At 36.2% G+C, this 20,270-nt stretch overlaps 1 protein-coding gene across 1 annotated transcript in view; it reads left to right on the top strand.

The window, feature by feature from the left end:
* Window positions 1-13,617: 13,617 nt before the first annotated feature.
* The window catches only part of LOC149080940 (uncharacterized), a 29,313-nt gene continuing 22,660 nt past the window's right edge, over window positions 13,618-20,270 (top strand). Inside the window, exons 1-2 of the mRNA XM_089237634.1 lie at window positions 13,618-13,734; window positions 19,177-19,265. Coding sequence (XP_089093760.1) covers window positions 19,196-19,265 — 70 coding nt within the window. The 5' untranslated portion in view covers window positions 13,618-13,734; window positions 19,177-19,195. The remainder of the gene's footprint in view (window positions 13,735-19,176; window positions 19,266-20,270) is intronic.

Here is a 20,270-nt window from a genome sequence, read left to right as displayed (position 1 = left end):
CAAATGGGACCCGACTTGAACGATAGGCTACTTTAAAATTTCGTCAGAGCAGGGCAAATGCCCAAAATGGGCAAAAAAACTGTCACGCAACAATGGTTTTTGAGCCTCAACAATCACTTTCCGAACGTTTACTTTGGTTACCGTGGTTTCCTAGCAATGCGTTTAAGACGTGTATATGCCTTTACAATGGTATGACATTTCTTCAAGGCTGTCAGTATATGCATAATATTTATGCCTTTTTATAATGGTTTGCCACATATTTAATACTCCCAGTAACGAAGTTTTTTGAATGACGTCATAATCATCATCAGCATCGTTTGAGGGTCAGGAAAAGGGTGATCCTCGTAGAAATCAGTGCTAAAATTGCCGATTTTAATGTAGAAATGCGGAAATTTGGTGGGGTTTTCTGTCACATCAATAGTTTTAAAAACTGTATTCAATACTCGATTTTTGAAATACTGAGTTCACTTAAAGATATACGAAGCCCAGAAAATTAGATATGAAGTAATTAGCTGGACCTACTTTCGAGTTGGATATCCATGCAATAACATTGATTTCAACTTTTTATTTATATCTTCTCAAGCATGAAAATTAATGTCTCTTTAGTGTCTTTTAATATTCAACCGCATAAATTCACATATAGTTTAGATTGTTTTAAAATTAATTATGGGCCCGTAAAAAGTACATCGAAAAAATTCCACAGCTTTAATTAAGCATTTTTTAAAGCAGAAACAGGCAGAGATGGATAACTTGAAGTTCAAAGGGGGGAATCGAAATACTTAGCACCCTTTAAAAAAAGAAAAAAAATATATTTATTTTTACGTTTCTTTAAATCTAGATTTGGTTCTTTTATGAGTCGCGCAGGAAGTCGCCATATCGGTGAACTTAGACACGGTTTGCATGTCCCTCAAAGAGAGAAGAGGATATCACGTGATCCAAAAAGCTTCATTGAAGAAAACCCGGGCAACGCCGGGTATTATAGCTAGTTTAATATATAAATACAAAGCCCCAACAGGCAAAATGCCCCAGGTTGCTGAAAAAAAAGATGTCCATAATAAACACGCATATAACATTCTTTTATTTTTTGTAGTATGTTCTAAAGAAGATCAAGAAGCATCAAGCTCTTATTCAGAAGCTTCTCCTGACAAGGTGTTTATTACTTAATTTACATTTTTTAGGCAAAATATTTCTATATGAAGTGATTTTCATTCTATCCCCATGTGCAGATAAATTTTTTTTTCTACCCTTTCTCTAATTTCTTTCCATTCTTATGGTCAAACAGTGCATTCAAGGTGTCCTCGATGCGAATCTCTCCGTGTCAAGTGTGGAGCAGTTAGATAATTTGGTTGATGAGGCAGACAAAGGTAAATGTTATCTACAATAATATTATTAATTAATAATTATGAATTAATTTCCTCATAACTTTTTTTCACAAATAAAATACTTTATACGCAATATACTTTAATACGCAAATGCAGGAGTATAATACACAGATACATACACACATAATACCAGAACCGTCTTAAGAGCATCATGAGCCCCCGGGCCAAGTGATTTTTCTGAGGCCCAACAAGACAAATGTTCGAAAATTTCAACCAGGTCTCATTTTTGTGAGGCCCTATTTCTCTTGAGGGCCCCGGGCCTTGCCCGGGTGGGCCCATGCCTTAAGACGGCACTGCATAATACATGCGCACCTATATACAGGGTGCGCGTGACGTGTTCTGTCTAACGGAAGGGAATGATAGACGAGCCCGAAACACCTCCCCAACCTTGTCCTATCTCGAACCGTTTTCGAGTTATGTTGGATAAGGGGGTCATTCAAGTATTACGTCAGCATCGATGGGGGTTCCCCGATTTGCTGACTTCTGATGACGAGGCGGAGGGGGTTGGATGATGCTTATGTCATCAACCACCCTTTATAAAAATATGAAATATTCTTAATGGTATACTGAACTGTGGTTTGTTGAGCATCTGAACTAACAATCTCTCCCTATTGATAAGTCGCCTAGAAAACCTTCTTTAGTGATCTCTAAATGTTTCGTGGATACTCTTCAAGTGATCTAGAAATGTGTACTGTGCCACGCATCATTCAAGTGATCCGTAATTTTGCCGCGGAGAACTTAAGTAATCTGGGAATGTTAAGCGGGTAACTTGAGTGATGTAGATCCGCACCGCAGGCCGCTTAAGTGCTATAAAACTGAGCCAACTGTCGCTCAAGGGATTTCTAAATGTGCCACGGATCACTTAAGTGTTCTGGAACTATGTCGCGGGTCTCTTAAGTGATCTGTGAATGTGCCACGGGCCTACTTGAGTGATCTGAAAATGTGCCACGGGCCGCCTAAATTCTCTGGAATTGTGCCATGGGTCACCTAAGCGATTTGTAAATGTGCCTCTTAGTTAATTTTTGCAAAATTAGGTTTGAGGGGGCAGGCCACATTAAATAACCCCCGGGCCACATTTGGTCCATGGGTCAAGAGGATTTATCATTATATGGCTAAGAGGGTGTGTCGCAATGAATTTCTTAAAGAGAATTTTTGAGTTCTTACCCTTCAAATAGCATTGAAATTAACAGAGATTGATTAGAATAACACATGTAAAGAAATTTTCTTTCGAAATTTTGATTTTTTTTAAAAATATTTTTTGCATTTAAAAAAATTATTTTTTGATCGTTTGGGAGGAGGCGATCCTGGCGATCGTTTGATTGCCAAGAGCCCTCCCATGTCCCCCCTCCCCGCGTACAGTCTCTGAAGACTCTGATCCCACCAATATGTGATAGGAGGTGGGGGGGGCAGAGATAGCGAAATATTGCTTACAGGGGAGGGGGGGGGGTCAGAGTTTTGCTGACTTCTGCTGACGAGGGGGAGAGAGGGTCAAAAATGACTGCAAAATCGCTGACGTAATACTTGAACTCCCGCTAACCAGTGCCGTCTTAACGCATAGGGCCACCCGGGCATCAAGAAAAGATGAGCCTCAAAAAAAACGAGAAGTAGGTGAATTTTTCCAGAATTTTCCAGGTAGGGCCTCAGAAAAATCTCTTGGCCCGGGGGCCCATGATGTTCTTAAGACGGCCCTGCCCCTAACCGGTTATGGAAAAAAAATTCGTCATCTCAAAAAAGAAAAAAAATATCCGATTTATTAAGTTTCTACGAGACCAACACAAAAACTAAGCTTATAGACATTGGGAAAGAGTAGTAAAAATCCTATAAAGGGACATCAATTTCAAATATCTTGATTTAATGATTGCCAGCTATACAAGCGCTGAAAGATTGGCAAAGTTCAAAATGGAATTGTCGCCAAACTTTTTCCATCGTCTCAATTACGCAAACACCCTTCTAGCTACAATCTGCCAAATTTGCTAAAAACCTTTCCATTGCTTTAACTTTTGAATGAGTCTATACTAACACATCGGTGATCTAGTTCAAGAGAAATTGCGATCCAGGTTCTGAACCGCGTTTCACCTCAAAAATGGTATTCACCGCCCCTGAATAGATATGTCCAGGGACCAGTTTTTCGAGCCTGAAATTGAACTTCCGATCTCTGCGATCCAGCAGTGTGGTTGATCTTCTAATTAATGAAAGAAAATATTCTAGAATTAATGAAAGAAAATATTTTAGAATTAATGAAAGAAAATATTTTAAAATTAATGAAAGAAAATATTTTAGAATTGATGAAAGAAAATATTTTAGAATTAATGAAAAAAAATATTTTAGAATTGATGAAAGAAAATATTCTAGAATTAATATAAGATATAATTTCAGCAAGAAAAAGATAATTCCAGGATTAAAGAAAAAGATAATTTCAGCGTTAATGAAAGATAAAGATAATTTCAGCGTTAATGAAAGATAATTCCAGAATGATGAAAGATAATTCCAGAATGATGAAAGATAATTCCAAAATTAATGATGAAAGTGATTATTCCAAAATTAATGAAAAAGCGAGAATTCCAGTAATGAAAGAAATGATAATTAATAAAGGAAATAATTACAGAATTAATGAAAGAAAATAATTACAGAATTAATGAAAGAAAATAATTACAGAATTAATGAAAGAAAATAATTACAGAATTAATGAAAGAAAATAATTACAGAATTAATTAAAGAAAATAATTACAGAATTAATGAAAGAAAATAATTTCAGAATTAATGAAAGAAAATAATTACAGAATTAATGAAAGAAAATAATTACAGAATTAATGAAAGAAAATAATTTCAGAATTAATGAAAGAAAATAATTACAGAATTAATGAAAGAAAATAATTACAGAATTAATGAAAGAAAATAATTTCAGAATTAATGAAAGAAAATAATTACAGAATTAATGAAAGAAAATAATTTCAGAATTAATGAAAGAAAATAATTACAGAATTAATGAAAGAAAATAATTACAGAATTAATGAAAGAAAATTCAAGAATTGATGAAAGAAATGATTCCAGTATTAATGAAAAATAAATAATTTAATCTTTTTTCACATCTTTAGATGAGTTCTCTATCCCTTTTTTTTAATCTTTAAAACCCAATATTTAAATTATCCCCGATCAATGAAAGCCATCAACAAGTGACGAAAGAAGGTGAGTAATTATACTTTTCTATGATTTCCTTCAAATCTGATCCTTATCCGCTAACAAAATGCTCATTACTATTAAATAATGATAGAATTGTATGTGTAATATAGCTCATGTATTGATATTAATGTCATAAATTCGTCTTTATGGTACCTGAAGAAGGGCCGTAGTGGGCTCTCTCGGTGCAGACTTTTTTCTTGGGTGGGGTATGATATTTTGCTGCCGTGTGTTAAATGTGGCATTTTCCTTCTATAGTTCCCACGTATAATATTTTCCCGCTTAGTACTCGAACTACTTCTTATTAAGATTTCCTGTTTAAAGCATTTTCCCCACTTACAACGTTTTTCATGGTAAAAGTTTTTGAAGGGACAAAAAAAAACCAGTTTAAGCAGGAGCCACGGTATTTGCACAAATGAAAACACATGCATAACAAAAAATATTTTCTGCAGGCTCATTATCCAAAATCATATGAAGTCGAATCCCGTTATAACGAACGCCAAGAGAGACCGGAGGAATCACTTCGTAAAAACGAAATTTCGTTATAAAGGAATTCCAGGTTACCTAGTATTGTTCCTCTATGTAAACTTGTTTGGGGGATTAGAAAAGTGTTCGTTACAACGAGATTTCCTCCATAATGGTATCAGTTAAAACGGGATTCGACTGTAGTTAAAGGTCATTTCATTCCATTTGTGCATTAATATTTTGCATATAAATATCATTTCATTGGTTTTTATTATTCACAGTTAAATCTCACTATATACAATGATACTTGATATTACAATAAATCCCTCTACATCGATATTTTGAAAGTCTTGTTTGGAAATTCCTATAGTATATAATGTTAGTTAATATTAGTTAAACTGCTGCCACACTCGATTAGAGATGTAAGGTGAGGATATTCTCCTGAGTAAAAATTGGAGAAATATCGAGAATATTCATTTCTATTTTTAAATGATGATGTTTCACTAGTTTTGTTTATATTATAAAATATGAATCAGTTTTCATTGCCTGAAACATTTAAAATAAAACAATTTTTGGCATAATAACGACAACTTTTAGTTCGAGAATATTCTCTTGGTCATGATGTTTTAAGTTCGGTTATGAAGATTTTAGAAATCATAAGCTATTATATATATATATATTTTAAACATGGGCGGAGATATGTGAGCATTGCCCCCCCACCCCCCAGCGTTGAAGGTGTAGTCGACTGATACTGATCTAATGCATATATGCATATGTATGTATATATGAACTGACATAATCATCATCTCCTCCCCCCCCAGCAATAATGACCGTGCCCCCCCCCCCACACTTCCAAGTCTATCTCTCCACCTAAGATTTTAAACCTTAAAAAATTATTTTAAAGTTAGATAAATTTTCAGAAATAAGTTCAAAATAAAAAAAAATTAAACCAAATTGATAAAGGAAGCTATTCCTATATACAAGGATGACGTCACTCTCCGCTACCATACGAAGGTTTTTTAACAACTGGATGTTGCGAAGATATATTTTGGAAAGAGAGAAAATTCAACCGCAACATCCAGTTGTTAAAAAACCTTCGTATGGTAGCGGAGAATGACGTCATCCTTGCATAAGTCGCCATCTGGTGGCAGCGTCAGCAGTTGTGAGCTTGGCCTGAGTCTAGTCCGGCCGTCCATGTACGGTCCCTTTCAGTGTACACGAGCTCCAAGGAAAGATTGAGAGATTCGGTACCTCTGCAGTCTAGTGCGTGTTCACCCGGAAAGTGAAAGGACGTGGGTTCGTTTCCCCGCAGGGGCAGTTGAATTTTCTCTCTTTCCAAAATATATCTTCGCAACATCCAGTTGTTAAAAAACCTTCGTATTCCTATATAATCACCCTCATTCTAAGAAGATACAGAGGGAGAACTGTTGTTTTCTTCATACTCTTAAATTCTGTATCGCTTGTATTTCTTTGCAAGGTGTGCAATTCAGCCAAGTGTGTGTTGGTTTCATTTTCTTGCTTTTGAACTTTAATAGTGTAGGATACAAACTTCATTATTCCCCCGTCTTCGTGACGGGAAGAGAGACAGAGACAGAGAATATTCTCTCAAAGGACTATCATTATAAAATACCAAAGAATATTCTTATAGAAAATAATAAGAATTATTCTCAAGTTATTTATGTAGATTATTTGTAATAGCATGTATTATAATAAATATTCTTGAAAATACTCTTGGAGAAGGACTACTATTATAAATAACTAAAGAATATTCTCTGGAAGAATTATAAAAATAGCTTGAGAATAATAATTATTTTTGATAAGAATATTCCCCCAGTAATTTATAAAAGTAGTCCTTCCAGAGAATATTCTCTAGAATATTATATATAATTATATTATAAATAACAGGATAATATTCTCATTAAGAATAAGAATATTCTCAAGTTATTTACACTAGTAGTCCTTCCAGAGAATATTCTCGAATATTCTCCTTGATGTTCTCTTAAAGATTATTCTAGAGAATTTTACATCTCTATTCTCGATACAACGGCAATCCCTCTACAACGATACTTTTTCTTGATCTGCAGAGTATCATTTTATCGAGATTTTAGTGTGTGATCATACCTTTCGTGAACAAAACACCAATTCAAAAATTCATGAAATTACCTTTTGAAAACTTATTTATGTGCAGTTCATGCCAGGATTGGGCAATGATTGAGTGAAATTTATAATATTTGAGTAATCTATCATTACTTAAGTCATACCACGTAACTGCTGATTGCATGTGCCTTATTCGGTTTATGCAGTATGATTCCACTTCTTGAAATCACAATAAAAATGAGTATAATTTGCTTAATTCTTTAGGGAAATTTTTTTTCCATGAAACTTATGTTTATAATTTTTCAGATGAAACAAGTAACTCGGAGCAAAAGAAGGATGTGTGAAAGCACATATCCATGATAAAATGTGGCCATTGTAAAGATGAGCTAAGACTCCATCGAGGAAGAAACTCTCAATAGTTATTTACTATGGTGTGTTTGTGTTATACGCACCATTATTTTTTTTAGCAATTCCAGATACTTCCATATAATTTACATAAATATGAATAAATAATTTTTGATAATTGATTTGTCGTTGTTTCCTAAATGAGGAAAATTTTAGCTTTTTTTTTTACGTAGTTGCATGAATTTTGTGCAAGTTTGTGCTTTGGTTATGTTCAAGTTAAAGTGTAAATTTTGAAAGCAACGAACTACTAGATTATTGCGATTATCATGTAAATACAGTATATTTAAAAGAAAAAAAAATCCAGATTTAACTACCAATCCTGCTAGTAAAAAGAGGGATGGGAAAATGATTTTGTTGCCGAATAATGACGTCGTTGAATCTATATCAACATATGTCAATTTTTTGAAAATTTGATGTCAAAAGTGGAGTAAAATATGTTTTCTATAATAATTAATAATTGTATATTAATTTCCTCATCATTTTTTTTTTCACAAATAAAATGATATTCTGTAATACGCAAATGCAAGAGTATAATACACAAATACATACGCATAATACTTATACACCTATATACAGGTTGAGCGTGACATGTTCTGTCAAAGGGAAGGGGATGATAGACGAGCCCGAAACACCTTCCCAACCTTGTCCTATCTCGAACCGTTGAATAATCGAATATGGAAAACAAGTCTCAAAAAAAAAAATCCGAACGTGTTAGGTTTTTACAAGATCAACACAAAAACTAAGCACACATTGGGAAAGAGCAGCAAAAATCCTATAAAAAGACATCAATTTCAAATATCTTGATTTAATGATGAGCTATACAAGTGCTGAAAGATTGGCAAAGTTCAAAATGGAATTGCCGCCAAACTTTTTCATCGCCAATGACGCAAACACCCTTCTATCTACAATCTGTCAAATTTGATAAAACCTTGCCCATTGCTCCAGCTTTTGAATGAATCTATACTAACACATCGGTGATCTAGTTCAAGAGGAAATAAGAACGCGATCCAGGTTCTAAACCGCGTTTCATGTGAAAAATGGTATTCACCGCCCCGAATCGAGATCCAGGGATCAGTTTTTCGATCCTGAAACTGAACCTCCGATCTCGGCGATCCAGCAGGGTGGATCGAGTTTCAGCGCAAGCGCAGTGAGCATTATCGTCGCTGCAAACAAACATCGACGTTGTAATGGAATGGCGGTCGTGCTGGATTGTTTTCGCGATGAGCCCAAATGAAATAGGAAATTTAGAATAATTTATTAATTATAAGGTGATGAATCACCACGTTTAGGTATTAAATATGTTGTGACTGCCTTCCTCCACCCGAAGCTGGATGAAGACCTGTATGTCAAGCCTCCATCTGGATCCATTTGTCGTCTTTTGAAATCTATCTATGGTTTAAAGCAAGCCAGTCGTTCATGGTATATATTACTACATGATCTTCTCGACCTCGAGTTCACTCCGTCAGAATATGATTCTTGTATGTACTTCTAGATCGAAGGGGGAAAACAATCATTGTGGGAATATATTTATGTGGATGACATTCTAATTTTTAGTGATGATAAATCTGCTACTGATGAGCTGTCACTTGGATGTCAAAACAGTAACACTGTAGCTCTCAGTTCGACCGAAGCTGAATATATGTCTGTAAGTTCAGCAGCTCAGGAATGTGCCTGGTTGAGAGGAATAATGTGTGAGCTGAAATTGAAAGGACATCAAAAATCCACTGTGATTTATTGTGACAATCAATCTGCAATAAAATCTGCCGAGAACCCGAAATTCCGTGATCGCACTAAATATATCTTATATATATAAATGTGAAAGTATGTCTGTCTGTATGTATGTCTGTTCTTTATACAAATCTACAGTTTTAGGCCGATCGTCGCCAGATTTTGCATATATACCAAACAGGACCGGGATTGAACCGTAGGCTACTTTAAAAGTTCGTCAGAGCTGGGCAAATGCCCGAAATGGGCAAAAAACTGTCGGGCAACAATGGTTTTGGGGACTCAACAATCACTTTCCGGAACGTTTACTTTGGTTACCGTGGTTTCCAACAATGCGTTCCAGACGTGTATATATGCCTTTACAATGGTTTGTCACACTTTTAATTCTGTTATTATAACAGTTTATTCCTTTATAACGGTTTGTAACTTTTCCAATCCTCCCAGTAATTGAAGAAAACCCGGGAAAAGCACCGGGTATTTCTGCTAGCCTATATACAGGGTGTCCTGTAAGTGCTAATGCGGCCTTTATCTCATCAACCGCCCATCGTAGAGGTATAGTTTCAATTTAAAAAATGCTTAAAAGGCGTTTGAATAATATTCGCTGCATAAGCTGGACGTATGACGTCACTAACAACAGAGAACAACAACTACGCTGACAAAACTGGGAATGAAAATGTTCAACGCCAGCTGATGAACTCAATGCTTGCCTCAAATCATCAACACTCTGGCACGAAGTTAAAAAATTATCATTATCCACTCACATGCGAGTTCAACTGAAAAATGACTCAGCACTGCTATCATTTTCACGTCAGTTGATCAAACTTGGCAATGGAAGAATTCCCGTAGAGCGTATAGACCCAAGCACTGGACTCATTACGTTCGCAAATGGATTTTGCCAGTTGTTAAACTCAGTTCAAGAACTTGCAGACAAAGTCTTCCCAAAAATTCAACAAAATGACTAAAACCATGAGTGGCTTTCTGAGAGCGATTCTGGCACCGAAAAATGACAGTGTGACCAAGATATCAACGAAAAATCCTAAAAATTATTCCAGGAGACTCCACGTCTTACAAATCGGTTGAAACTGTCACAGACACAGCGCAGACAGTTCTGTATCCTGCAGAATTTCTGAACTCTTTGACCCTCAAAGTCGGAGCACCTATAATGCTTTTAAGAAATTTGGAGACATTGAGACTCTGCAATGGCAGCAGACTATGCGTGAAGAAATTGCACAATTACATCATCGAAGCGCCGATTCTAACTGGATTTGCCAACGGAAAAGACGTCTTCATTCCACGTATGGCGTCATTCAAGTATTACGTCGGGAGGGGGGTTTTGGATTTGCTGACTTTTGATGACAGGGGGGAGGGGGGGTTTGAAGGTTGCTTACGTGATCAACTACCCCTTCTTGAAGATATGAAATATTCTAAGCTGCTGACGAAATTTTGCTGACAAGGGGACGGAGGGGGTCAAAAATGGCTGAAAATATGCTTACGTAATACTTGAATGGCTCCTATCCCAATTATTACTGAAGAAATGCCATTCACTTTAAAGCGATTACGATTCCCGATTCGTTTAACTTTTGCCATGACAATCAACAAAGTGCCAGGCCAGTCGTTAGCAGTGGAAGGTATCAACCTACTTGAGCCCTGCCACGGACAGCTTTTCGTCCCCTGTTCGCGTGTTGGTAATTCCAAAAATTTGTACATCTACACGCTAGATGGAAAAACAAAAAATATTGTGTATCCACAAGCGATTGCCTCAAGTTTTTAATTAAAATATTTTAAAATAAAAGCAATTTTCTCTTACTTGATGCAGAAATTTTTTTTATTAAGAAATAATTAATAAGCTATACATATAGAAATTTTTTACGGGACGGGCAACGTCGCCGGGTATCAGCTAGTTGATAATAAGGCAGGGGCATAGCCAGAAATTTCGTTCGGGGGGGGGGAACCAAAGTGATAGAACAATAGATTTGGCCATCTTTTTCCCTTTTTTCGGTCATTTCTTCGCATTTCGGGGGGAACCAGACACCCCCCCCCCGCTACGCTCTTTATATAAGGCATCATCATATTCAGGGCCTGATTAAGACGTTTGAAGGCCCTAAGCACGGGTGATTTTGGTGCTCCCCACTTCATAGGTATATATTAGTAAAAATATATTTCTCTCATATTGGAACTATCAATGAATTAAAACCATGAATTTTTTTTTCCCAAAGTAATGAACATCTGAGCCAAAATTTGTAATATGAATATTTCTAGATGCACATGGTGGGTGAGTGAAAAAAGTTTTTTGTTTTTTAATATTTTTTTCTCAATACATCTACATAGCGGAAAGTTCGGATGGGCGGCATATATTTCCAGTAATACGTCTTCAAGAATATGAGAGTGGAACGGAAGAAGGGTGGCGAAATTTGTACAGCCTACAGGCAGTAAAACCATAAATACACAGTGGCGGACGACTTTCGAGCACTTCCAGTACTTTGAGGCACGGGGGCGGCAAAATGCTGTTTGCCCCGGACGGCTGAATCATGTTTGCCCCGGGTGGCAAAAATCCTAGCTACGGCCCTGTCAGAAGGTGCTCGAGCACCTCAGAACTGATTCAGAAATCAAAATTCCTCATGTAAAGCTTAAGACGAGCGTCCACGGGCCTGAAACACTTTCGAAATGTCCCGGATCTATCCTAATGATGAACGAAACCAAAAGGCAAGATAAACAGTTAAAAGGAAAAAATTATGAAATTGCATTTTATTGCAGCTTCATATTATTTTAATTAATCATATTCCCATAGACATTAATGTGATGCATCAAATTTTTAAAATAAATTGAAGCACTGAACTAAACACTTATGACGAGTCGAGAGTGAAAAGTGATCTTCCCCTTTCAAAAATAAATTAAAAATATAAAAACCCCTTATATAAGGATAAGATTTTATTTTCCCCCTTTATTAGATCATGTAGATTACCTGAAGACGCATTAAATGGTCATGGTGCTTAAATTTATTTAGTTATTAATATTTTAAGAGAATTCGATCCGGCAAAACACATGTTAAGTATAGGGAAAAGAGCGGTTTGTTTGGGCTTACTTGTCAGCCCATAGGGTTGCTACAACGGCTTCAATTTTCCTGCCTGATGTCACCTCCTGTTATTCTTTCCTCCATGAGGTCTATACCTCTACTGGAAAGTTGCATTTTTTTACCTGACATCTCGTCTGCTTAAAACAATTCGAGTTCCTCAGTGTTAGTGTTAATTTCGTGTTTTTCGTAATTTTTTCTCGTTTTTTCCTTTCAACGTGTTTGGATTATTTTATACTTTACTAGTGGTACGGTGGTTATTTATTTTGATATTTCGTAAATTATTTTCGATTCAAAGTGAAATTTTATAAAGTTCGGACTCAAGATAAGGGCGGAACAGCTTCGGTATAGGGGACAGGTTGGCGATTTTCGGCGACTTTTTTTTTCGCGCCGAATAAGTCCGACGCCCCTTCATCACCCAATAGACATTACGAACGCCGAAAAAAAAAAAATCGCCAGCATAGAAAACAATATGAAAAATATCATGAAACACAAAAGAAATGGAAACATAAATAATAGCTGGATTGAGCGAGCATAAAAATGCCAAAACCAACAAGCATAATTATAATGGAATATCCAAAATAATTCCAATTAATCCGACACACACACTACGTCATATATACGGAAGGAAGAGAAAATGAAGAACTATATATTCTAGAAATCTTGATGAAGAACTATCCCAATGGTTTTTGAAAACACCGCGGCTATAAGGTGACGTCATTTGGAAGAAAAAAAGAGAGAGAATAGAATGGAAAAATAGAAAACCAGTTTGAAAATGGCAGTAAGACTACGCTGACCATATTTCTTCGAGAGAAATACGGGATATTGGGATTCCAAATACGGGAAAATACGGGACATTGCCAATTATCGCCAAAGACAACGCCAAAACCAAACAAAGTTGCCAAATATTGTTAAAATTACGGAAAAATCACAATGGCGGGAAAGATGCAAAGAAATTGCAGTGGATTAAAATGTATTCCACGAAAAAAAAAAACGTTCACCAAGGCAAATGTGGGAGATTAGTATTCTCATATATAGATGTAATTATCATAAAATAATTTATGAGTTGAATAATAATATCAATCTTTGACTTCAATAAAGAATAAAAATTCAAGTAGGCTTCGTGTAAAATACGGGAAAAACCGGGACACCTTTGCGAAAAAGTCGGGACGACCAAAAAAACAGAAAATACCGGGACTGTCCCGGGAAATACGGGACGTATGGTCACACTAAGTAAGACCCGTTTGAAAGACGTGCTAGGACCTCGGAGAAACAACAACCAGCGCCACTGCCTGGCAGAATTCTTCGAACATTCTGGAATAATGACAACCCAGCAGAACAACAAAGAACCAGAGCGCGCGAACGATGGAAACTTATTGCCGGGTCCGCTATACCGAAGCTGTTCCGAAAGAGGTAAGCTATGCACGCACATCAATTTGGCACAGGGAACTAGGAACTTTTCTAAATTATTACGTTTAAAACATGATGCTCAATGATGTTATATGAATTTTCAAAACGACTAGTAAAAATATCACCATCATATGTCTTTACATATTTATCTACGGTCTTGACAGTGCTGTCTTAAGGCATGGGTCCACCCGGGGCCTCACAAAAATGGGATCTGGTTGAGATTTTCGAAAATTTGCCTGGTAGGGCCTCAAAAAAATCATTTGGCCCGGGAGCCCATGATGCTCTTAAAACGGCCCTGCGTCTTGATATTAAGACAAAATCAAGAACAAGTAACCTTTTATTTACATCAGTAATTAGACAATTGGTTTCCTTGTTTCATGAAAATGAAGTGCCACTAAATTTACACTGTTTTTTTTTAAATCTTTTTTATACTCCTATCAGAAAATGCATTCAAGGATTAGAAAAAATTTGTTCATTAATAAAATTTACTTCGATTTTTTATAGTGTACTTAGTGCGCAGAGTATAATGTGTGTGTAAAAGGGTGTTCACTGCATTACACTTCTATGTACTGCACAGAAAGTAGCAATACAATTATTTTTACACTATCAGTGATATTACAAAATATCAATGTTATTGAATGAATTAAGGGAAAAATCTGGAGACGTTTAAAAATATATTGACGTCGATTTTGAACAAGATGAAAAAAAAATATTGTAGTGAATTTCAAAATGTCTTGAAAACATATTGCGATAGAGAGATATTTACCAGTTAAATAATATTATATTGAGATGAGTTTAACTTAAGAATAAAGGCATTTCTATGCAAGATTTGAAAAAAATAATAACGTAGAGTGATTTATATATATATATCTGTACCGAGTGCAATAATTTATAACGATTTATCACTGAATAATTTTTTAATCAGTATGCGTACAGATAACATTTTAAACAATAATGATGTCTCTGAATGATGTTACTAAATTAAGTAATGTAATTCAGAGATTATTATTCATTATAATGAACAACTTGATAAATTAATAATGAATGAATAATTTCCAACTAATTTGTCTCCGTTGCTCTTACCTTCATCAAAAAATGTACACGCTAGTGGTAATGCTTATGTGTAATGTACTTATGAGTAACCAGGTACCGGCTCTGAAAGGGGTGACAAAAAATTGCCAGCTTTGTATTAATGCACCTTTTTGTTACATAAAATAACATGTCAAATAATTTACATGGGCCTTTACAATCGCTAATTGCAGCAAATTGCGGCTGTACGGTGTGATGCTGTAATAATTTAGTATTATTGTGTGGTGCGTAGGGGGAAAGGAGGTGTTCTATCTCGTTTCTTTTGAGTTGTGCTGGTGCTTAAATAAACAAACTGTTGGTCCTGGTGACTCATCGTCTCATCTTTGCCACAAATATCATTTGCCCCAAGTCGTTCTGTGCAACAATATGATATTTTTAACCTAAACATACTAAAATTCAAAAAATCGTCAACGAATAAGGCAAATACCAGGAAATACTGAAAAATTACTTATGCATTTCGACATGCTATGGGTGTCGTCTTCAGAGGATAAAAATATCATGCTGACCGAGTCTCCCACTTGATTGGTTTCCAAATCTTCCATCTCGGTTGCTCAGCCGAAAGAAAAACTATACGCCTGTCCAAGTCAAATGCCGTGGGAAGAATGAAGCGAATCGCCTGCGTGTAAGTAAATTTGGTCAGTGTGATATTCTTATCCCCTGAAGACGACACCCATAGCGTGTCGAAATGCATAAGAAATTTTTCAGTATTTCCTGGTATTTGCCTTTTATTTGTTGCCTTATTAAAAAATTGTTTCCTCAGTAAATTTCATTTTATATTTTGGTGGACATGGGGGTTGACAAGTTAAAACTCTGAACCGGGTGCCACCAGATCTTATTACGCCACTGGCTCCATCCAGTAATATTTTACCAAATTAAAAAAAAACTTTTGCAAAGTTAGTTTCTTTAAATATTTCTTGGAAGAAAATAAATGATAGTAGTTTTATTTACGCTTGAAAATGTGTCTCATAACGTTCAATGTGATTCCAGAACGCACAATTAGTAGTTATATTGTGCATAAGGTAGACATGTTTTTCATTTGGAGTTCGGTGAGAGAATTTCAGTTAAAAAGGTAAATTGGTGAATCTTTGGTTAATTTTTTTAATTTAATGAGATAAGAAACAATAATTGAGAACGACGGAATAATGGGAAAATTATAAGGTCATTTTTAAATTTTAAGGTCACATTTTCATGTTTTTTTATGTCATAAATGCTTACATATTTTTAAGATTTTTAGGTCATAAAAATCTGAGCCTTACTGATAACAATAATTGAATGATAACTACATTTAAAAAAATCCTTTCTGCCAGTACGGTGAATATAAGTCCTGCTTGGTAGAAACCTACCGAACCTGAGGCAACCACCAATAGATGGCACCCTCATTTCCCACCCAACTCCACTAGTTAGAAATTGCTGTATGGCGATGTATGACCAGAGTTGGTGTGCGGTAAAGTAGTTTAAACCATTTTTTGATGCTTATGTCAAAAATCTAACCCTGGATAAAGATTTAAAAAATTTTAACTTTTATTTTTTATTAAAAAAAGACTTTTCTTTCGTCCTTCAAGCTAAAATCTTGCATTATTTTTTTCATTCAGTCATTATGAAGCTAAATATGTACCACAAATTACGATATTTTTATGGTTTTTTTCAATACATAATACGTTCAAGTCCCCTGAAAAAGTCTCTCGAAAAAAAGAAAGTCGAATCTATAGTCAACTGAAAGAAACAGTAAGAATTGAAGGAAAGGGATCTTTCTTTTCTCTTCTCATACATTGACTTCTACTTACATAAAACATATTGTAAAAGCAGCTAGATACGTACATGAATCACTATGGCCCAATCACCAAGAAGTATGGAAAAGTTTGTCAAACAACGAGAGGGAAAAAACACCCTCTAGCCTCTTACATAGTCTCCTACAGCCTGAATTCCTGCCCGTAAGAGGATTAGTACCCCCCTCCCGGGAAGCCTATGCGAATCAAGTCTGTACTTTAAGAACTCCCGGCTGTAAGGTGATTAGTGCGCCCAATCTCTGAAGCCCCTGCGTACCAAGTTCGGGTCACTACCCAGAGGATAAGAGCCCCTGTCTGTCTGGGTTTGTATGACCCATCTGAGAAGCTTCTGCTTAACAAGTTTAGATCACAACCCGCATTAAGCCCCCAGCCGTAAGTGGATTTTTATGATCTATTTTTCAGAAGCTCGTGCAAATCAAGTGCGGTTTTGCAACCCATATGTCAAGAATTCCTGGATGGTAAGTAGATTTCTGCGACCAATCTCAAAGTTCCGGTTCGGGTCGCAACCCACAATAACCCCCTCATTGCAACTGAATTATTATGACCTATCTCGGATGTCCATGTAAATCAAGTTTCAGTTGCATCGTAGCTTATGAACACTCTGGCTGCAAGTGGACTCATGCAACCTATATCAGAAACCCCTGCGAACCAAGTTTGGTAGCGACCCATAGGTTAAGAATAGCTGACATAATGATATGCAAGAGTACTCAACCTTCTGGAAAAAACGTGTTGCCGCCACTCAATTAGGTGATCTAAAACTGCCTTTTCTTAATTTATGTATATTATGTAAAATTTAATCTGTAAATGTGCTGCAGGCCACTTGGGTGATCAGGAACATAGTTTGGGGCCCCAGGTTTAAACAATATGTATTTGCTAATCAATCAAACATCTTTTCCCCTAGTCTTGGGTTGTGGTCTTTATAGGCTATGTGGAGGCCACATGTGAGCCAAGGCTCTGCTGGGTGCGTACGGGGTCCTGTGGCGGGTGATGGTGGCTATTTCTCCACTTCAGCCCACCTTTTCGGGGGTAAAAGGCAGTAAATCGTCAAGCGATAGGCCTGTGGGCTGTTGTTCTTCAGTTCAGTTCAGGCTCTCTATAGTGAATTTAGAGCAAGGGTGTTCATTTTTGAGTAGAGTGCGGGCCACTTTATTGACTTTTGGCTTGGGCCCCACCCTTTTCTAGTCAATTAAGTGATCTGAAAAAAAAAAAAAGATTTTTTGAGAGGTCAAATATTTCATTGCAGATAACACAATTTTTAGTCACTCACCGACCTGGTCCCTTGGCCTCTAGGTCACTCCTGGTCTGTTTTCTTGCTCTTTAGTTCATCCACTCGGTCACTGGCATGATTGGACAAAGTTTTAGCCACTGGATGATTGCGAACTTGCTCAGCCAATCTTTTAGTCGCTCACTGATCTGGTTCTTTTATTCTTAGGCCACTCTTTTGAAAAATGAATGCAAACTTGTACCTATCAGGAGGAGTATTACGACTCTATTACCTTGCGTTCCATGCACTGAAGCGTATGTTTTCATCCACTATCTATCCACTGGAAATGATGCCGGACAAATAAAACAAATGTATAAATCCATAAATTTTGTGTTTATTACAAATATTCATACTACCGGAAATTATTCTTTTATGTCTACAATGTACATCTCCAGTTGAACGTGTCTGTTTTTTTTTGTAGGGTTTGTCTATACAGAGAGTTAGATGAATGGCAAATATCTCATCGTTAAGCTCTGACTTACCATATTTTTACCACTTTTTTCCATGACATCATCGAAAATTTCAGTAATGTTACCTGATTATTTTCCTCCATATTTGACTACAATAAAATCCTCAACTCTGATGTTGGGTCTATTTTGTTCTTCATCAATCTGTTCTGTATTAGAAGTTAGACAACATGCTTATCTTTCATCTCTTAAGGTGCATTGGCATTGACTTCAGAGACTTCTGGCCTGAAAAGGTTGTCTTCACTTTTCTGTCTCTTATGTGACTTATTTATCTTTGGTTCTACTGTGATTAGTACTACTGGTTAAAGCCCCCTCAGAATCAAACTCTTTAAATAGCCACCTACTGATATGACTAATTATTTTTTGGCCCAAAATTTTACCTCCTACTTTAGCAACCGGTTTTCTGATGGACAGGAGGTATCTACCAACCATTGTAACACTGTGATAAATAGCCAGCTAAAGGTTTTCAACATTTCTTAAGCTGTGAGTCTTTGTCTTTTCCATTCATTAAAGGAAGAGCGCCTCTAACATATGATTCAACTCACTTGAGCATAATGCTCATCTTCAAATACCACTTGGGTATGGTTAAGGAGTGGACTAAAATCATGTTAGTATAAAATCTTGAATGAGTATCGAACATTATTGAGGTGCCTGAAAGACAAAACAGGTTGAATAACCTGCCCAATCGCACTAGATTGAGCTACGGTTGATTCACTTACAAATGGAAATTTTGTTATTGATCTTATATTGATTTTGTATTGATCTTCCGACGTCTATATTAAAGTTATTCACATGTTCTCGTTGTGTAATAATTAACATTTTATCATATCTTATTTAGGACTGAACAAGATACAGCCATGCCAAAGTCTAGCTCAAGCAGCTCCAATGAAGAAAATGCTGCAGTTTCATCCAATTCAAACTTGAAAGGCAAGACAGAAACAATATAAATTATATTATGATTATTATGACACTATAAATATAGATATTCATTTCATAATCATAGTTATATCTTAGTTCATAGTCATATCTTAACAAGATTGCAGCATGGGCAAATGAATGGAGCATGACGTTTAGCGTAGATAAGTGCATGGTCGCTCATTTTGGTTCGAACAACCCACGGTTCTCTTACGAGTTGAATGGTGGCACTATCCCGGATGCAACTAGAGTCACCGATTTGGGAATTCTCATTGACGAGCGACTTAAGTTTTCTGAACATTGTTCAGCGGTTGTCAAAAAAATGAATAGAATGCTTGGTCTCATTTTCAAAAAGGTCTCTTCGCGTTCTCCTAAAGTCATTCTCCCGCTTTTTCGAGGCTTAGTTCGTCCTGGACTGGAGTATGCTGTAAGGTTTTGGAGACCATACCTACAGAGGGACATAGACTTGGTTGAAGGGGTGCAGAGAAGAGCTACGTGTGTCCTTATTGGCACACAGGGCTTGAGTTATGAAGAGAGACTTCATTTTTTGAATATGTTTACATTAGATGAATGCAGGTGTCGAGGAGATATGATCGAAGTGTTCAAAATTTTCAATGGGATGGATAGGATGGACCATGAACTTTTAGTACACCGCCAATCGACTGCTTTTACAAGGGGACACCAGTATCGATTGGTGAGGGACAATGCAAGGTTATGGTGTCACAGGGAATTTTTCTCTAATAGGGTTGTTAATAAATGGAATAGCTTACCCCCGGAGGTAGTAAATTGTAACACAATTGACACGTTTAAAAAGAAATACGAGAAACATGTTGGGGTAAATCGAGAAGCTATCCATTCTTAGAATAAGACAACCATAAGTATTCTTTATGGGCATTGCATAATATTTTATCATGTGTATATATTGTTTGTAATTTGTGTTAATTGCATTTTTAATTGGGTTGCTGTATTTTTGAAACATATGACATCCATATTTTTATGGGCATCTTTTTATCAGCC

The sequence above is a fragment of the Pholcus phalangioides genome, unplaced genomic scaffold (genome assembly GCF_987345545.1).
Source record: "Pholcus phalangioides strain wild (caught in Gottingen) unplaced genomic scaffold, Ppha-v1.0 ptg000010l_1, whole genome shotgun sequence".
In the NCBI taxonomy this organism is placed as follows: domain Eukaryota; kingdom Metazoa; phylum Arthropoda; class Arachnida; order Araneae; family Pholcidae; genus Pholcus; species Pholcus phalangioides.
Note: the sequence above shows the minus strand (reverse complement) of the source record. Positions and strands in the feature narration are given on the sequence as shown.